We start from the raw sequence: 4,813 nt of genomic DNA, 5'->3' as shown, positions 1-4,813 counted from the left end.
GATGGCCGCCATGTTGGTGGCATAGCCTATAAGGTTTCCCCCTTCCCGTTCCTCTTGTGTAGGGACTCTGTTTCCTTGTTTGCTACTCCATTTGGATTTTATCAGGGTGTTTCCTGACTTTTGGACCACCCTGTTCCTACTTTCAACTCCTATCACATCAGGTACATCTTGTTCTCTCAATTGATGTAGTAATCATCCTTTATATGCAATATCTTGGAAAACTGTGTCTTATAGTTACTTCATTCCTAAATCTTTCACTTCATGCCAATATGTGTTCTACTACTTTCCCATTTTCAGTAGACTTTTTAAGTTTGTTGCCTAAGTAGGTGTGTACCCACGCAAACACAGTTAGAAATCAGAAACTATCAGAGTCTGAACTCAACTTTCTTTTTTATTTCTTTCACATATAACAGGTTGTCAAGTAAGAGAATATATAAAGGAAAATCAACAACAAAGAGTAAAATGGTAGGTATGAGAATCACAGTCAACGGCTCTCTTCTCTGTGACTCCCGTGCGAATTGTGGAGCATAATCTCTGTGATTGGCGTGAATTTTACGTGTTGGCTGCGATTGACATGTGCGGTAGTCGCCACATGAGCCCCCTTGGTGAGAGCGGAGCTTGGATGTTCCTCTCTGTAGCGGGAAGGGAAGAGCACTTGTCTGCCAGAATGCATGATGCATTGAGGCTGCTACTTTATTGACTGCGGAGGTAGCGGAGTGGGGTTCTGCATTGTTGTCTTGTGCTGATTGCTGCACGACGCTGACATTGCCGGAGTGTCTTGAAGTATATAAGCAGGTTTCACTCTACTTAGTGATACGGTGGCTTGTTTCCCATTCAGTACTATGTCTAGGGTGTGTGCATCTCTGTGTATCATGCAATGAGGTCCAGTGTATGGCGGTTGCAGTGGTGGTTTGACAACATCTGTGTGTAACAATACATGCATGCAAGTTTTTAAATCGTTGTGCATGAATGTTACCGGGGCTCCATGTCTGGATGCTTTTGCAGGTTTGATTTTCTTGATCATTTCTGTCAATCCTTGTAAATATTCTGACTGGTCATCTGCATTCGGTACCCCTGAGTCATCAGCAAACTCTCTGGGCAGATGTATTGTTTCTCCGTAGATCAACTCTGCCGGGGAGGCATCCATATCAGGTTTAAAGATTGTCCTAAGACGTAACAGTACAATGGGTAATGCTTCTTTCCATTTAGTACCATGGCACATGAGGGCTGTTTTTAAGGTACAGAGCCATCTTTCTACCATCCCGTTGCTTGCTGGATGGTAGGCAGTGGTGGCAGTATCTGCAGAATCTTGCTAACTGAGCAAATAGTTCTGATTCGAATTGTCGTCCTCTATCAGTTGTTATATGGAGTAGGCAGCCGAACCTCGATATCCAAGTTGACATGAATGCCGTTGCCAGAGTTTCCGCCGAGATGTTATCGGTAGGTATTGCTTCCAGCCAGCGTGTATACGTGTCAATGATTGTTAGCAGGTAGCGATTACCATCTGATGGTGGAAGAGGTCCAATGACATCCAAATGAATGTGCGAGAAGCGTGCCTTGAGATCCGGGAATTGTCCGATTGGAGAGCGCACGTGTCTGCTCACTTTGCATAGCTGACAGCATGGGCAAGTAGTCCAGTTATGGCAATTGCGGTCTATTCCTGGCCATACAAATCTTTTGGACACCAGTCTGGTAGGTGCTCGAACACCGGGGTGACATAGGCCGTGGAGACAATCAAACACTCTTCTGCGATGTGTGGTTGGAACGTAAGGGCGTGATCAACCATGTTGTACATCACAATGTAGTCGTACGTCTTCCCTGGACAAGTAAACTAGCTGTAACTTCAACGACGTTTTGTCGTCACTCAACAGGGTATTTAGCTCATCATCTTCCTGCTGGGCTTGTGCTAGTTCTGCCATAGTTACAGGCTGTGTTATACTGGATACTCATGACAAACAATCAGCTACCACATTAGTTAAACCTGAGATGTGGTGTAAGTCTGTGGTGAATTGGCTTATGAACTCCAATTGAGAATACTGCCTTGGAGAGCATTTGTCACTGTTCTTGTTGAATGCGTAAGTCAAGGGCTTATGATCGGTAAAAACTGCGAAATCACAAGCTTCAACTTGTGGTCTGAAGTGTTTGATCGCTAAATATATAGCCAAAAGTTCTCTGTCGTAAGCACTCCAGTGTTGTTATGCTGGTGACAACTTATGTGAATAGTATGCCAGAGGTTGCCATGCGCCATCCACCAATTGCAGGGCTGCACCAACACCAAACTGGCTACCGTGCACCTCCAATGCAAAAGGTGCTTCTAGTTTAGGGTGTGCCAGCAGTGCGGCCTGAGCCAGGCTCTGACATGTCACTTCGAATGCTGCATCAGATTCCTCATTCCATTGTATGGTTGCATTGCTGCGAACCTTTGGGCCGGCTAATAACGCGTTTAACGGTGCCTGCTGTTCAGCTGTCCATGGTAGATGCCTTCTGTAACAATTTAACATGCCTAGGTATCTTCTTAATTCTTTGACTGTAGTAGGCTTGGGTATGTGTAAAATAACCTCAACTTTACTGGGTAAGGGTGCTGAACCTGTAGTGGATATGCAATGACCTAGAAATTCCACTTCAGGTTGGCCAAACAGGCATTTTGCTGTATTTAACACTATTCCAAACTTCTCTAAGTGTTGGAGTACTTCCTTTAAATGCTGCTTGTGCTGTTCATTGTTTGTGGAATATATGAGAACATCATCCAGGTAGGTAAAAACCAAATGTCATGGCAGTCTTTGGTATGTTTTCTGGCGCTACAGGAATTTGCGTATAGGCCTTTGCGCAATCTAGCACACTAAAGACTGTGGCGCCGTGCAGCACGTGATTGTAGTCCCTTCACAAAGGTACAGGATAATGATCCAGAATAGTTCTGGCGTTCAGTGCTCTGTAGTCACCACACAGATGTCAGGCTCCACCTTTTTTTGGTACTAGGTGAAAGGCCGATGCCCATGGACTGGATGACAGGCGTATGATTCCTTCTTTAAGCATTAGCATTAAGCATTCCACTTTAGCTATAGCGAGGCATTCCAGTGCCAGTCTCCTAGGTCAACATGACACAGGTGGGCCGTCCGTGGTTTTTATGTAGTGTACTGTATCATGCAACACTTTCTGCGGTGCCCCTGGCAGTTTCATTAATTCAGGAAAATCTGCTAGGATTGCGCGGTACTCTGCATCTGCCATTTGAATTAACTTAATACTGGTACAATCTATGTCATGATAATAACAATCTGTTGATAGGTTGGTGAGACTGTCTATCAGGCGAGCATTGGCCAAGTCTGGCAAAAGTCTGAAGTGTGATAAGAAATCAGCTCCTAGTATTGCTTCTGTGACATCTGCTACCGTGAAATTCCATTTAAAATCTCTACGGAGTCCCTAGTTCAGATTCTCTTGTTGTAATCTGTATGTTGAAATCTGCGAATTGTTGGCAGTGGATAAGTTAAATGCAGCGCACGGTCGGCAACAATGCAAGGACTGTCTTGGTAGTATACTGAGGTCTGAACCGGTGTCAATTAAAATTTCCTGCCAGACGCACGATCTGTTATAAAAAGGCGTCGAGATGCAGAAAGGTAGGAGGTAGCATCTACTGCCACTTTCCACTCTGATTTGGAGAAAGAGCATGGGCTAATGCATTTACATGCTTGCTCTCCATACCGACTATGATACCAACAAATGGTCTGTCTGTTCTCGGTTGTAGATTGCAATGCAGAACAATTTCCATGTCATCATCGGCTACAGCTTCTCTGATTGACAATGATGCCATTCGACATTAGTTTCGAGAGCTGTGTGCATAGGAGATCAACCTTGGTGGTTAGTGCATTGTAATCCGCCCGAGACACCGTAGTAGATGCAGCTGCTATGCTGACAGGTATGTCTACAACACTGACCTGTGTGGTCGGCGTGATCACTTCCAGTATGCGGTCGGTGAGTTCTGCTACCGCGTCCAGTGACGTCTCGTTCTGCGTGGCGATGACTGCTTTTACCTGCGGTGGCAGGCGGGAACTCCACAGGGTACGCATAAGACTGTCTGGAATTGTGCTGGGGTCCACCTTGCTGCGGAGATGGCACAGGAACTGTGAAGATTTCCAGTCACCGATTTCTTCTTGCGTCAATACTTGCCAGATTCTATCTTCTTGAGAAATGGCTTAGCATTGTATCAGTTCAGTCTTTAACTGTTCATATGCATTCTCTGACAGAGGAGCTGTTATGATATCCTGAACTTCAGTTGCGTAACAATGATCGAGTTGGCTTACTTTGAGGGAAAACTTAGTTGTTTCTGCAGTTATTCCTGCGTAAGTGAAACTCGCTTCCACCTGTGCGAACCACACTGTTGGGTTGTGTGGCCAAAATGGTGGTAAGTGAACCACTAGTCTTGATACTGCTGGCGTGTCCATATCAGTATCTGTTGTTTGTTTTGCAGTCGGGGTCACCAATGTTGCGTAAGTAGGTGTGTACCCATGCAAAAACAGTTAGAAATCAGAAACTAATGGAAAGTGAACTCAAGTTTCTTTTTTATTTATTTCACATATAACAGGTTGTCAAGTAAGAGAATAGATAAAAGAGAATCAACAACAAAGAGTAAAAAGGTAGGTATGAGACTCACAGTCGATGGCTCTCTTCTCTGTGACTCCTGTGCGAACTGTGGAGAATAATCTCTGTGGTTGGTGCGAATTTTATGCGTCGGCTGCAATCGATATGTGTGCTAGTCGCCACAAGTTGTAATTGTAAGTATGACAGTGCCATAATAAATTAAAAAATATTGCCTTGATAT

General features: G+C 44.5%; 1 protein-coding gene across 1 annotated transcript; it reads right to left on the bottom strand.

Moving 5' to 3' along the window:
• Nucleotides 1-688: 688 nt before the first annotated feature.
• On the bottom strand, nucleotides 689-1,919 carry LOC124796353. The gene is made up of 2 exons (XM_047260538.1): nucleotides 1,784-1,919; nucleotides 689-1,128 (listed from the first exon to the last, which is right to left on the bottom strand). Exons 1-2 carry the CDS (start codon nucleotides 1,917-1,919, stop codon nucleotides 689-691), a joined length of 576 nt encoding a protein of 191 aa, XP_047116494.1.
• Between the last annotated feature and the right edge of the window lie 2,894 nt (nucleotides 1,920-4,813).

This window comes from Schistocerca piceifrons, chromosome 1 (assembly GCF_021461385.2).
Source record: "Schistocerca piceifrons isolate TAMUIC-IGC-003096 chromosome 1, iqSchPice1.1, whole genome shotgun sequence".
Taxonomy (NCBI): Eukaryota; Metazoa; Arthropoda; class Insecta; order Orthoptera; family Acrididae; genus Schistocerca; species Schistocerca piceifrons.
The sequence above is the reverse complement of the archived record's forward strand: the minus strand, read 5'-3'. Positions and strand labels throughout refer to the sequence as shown.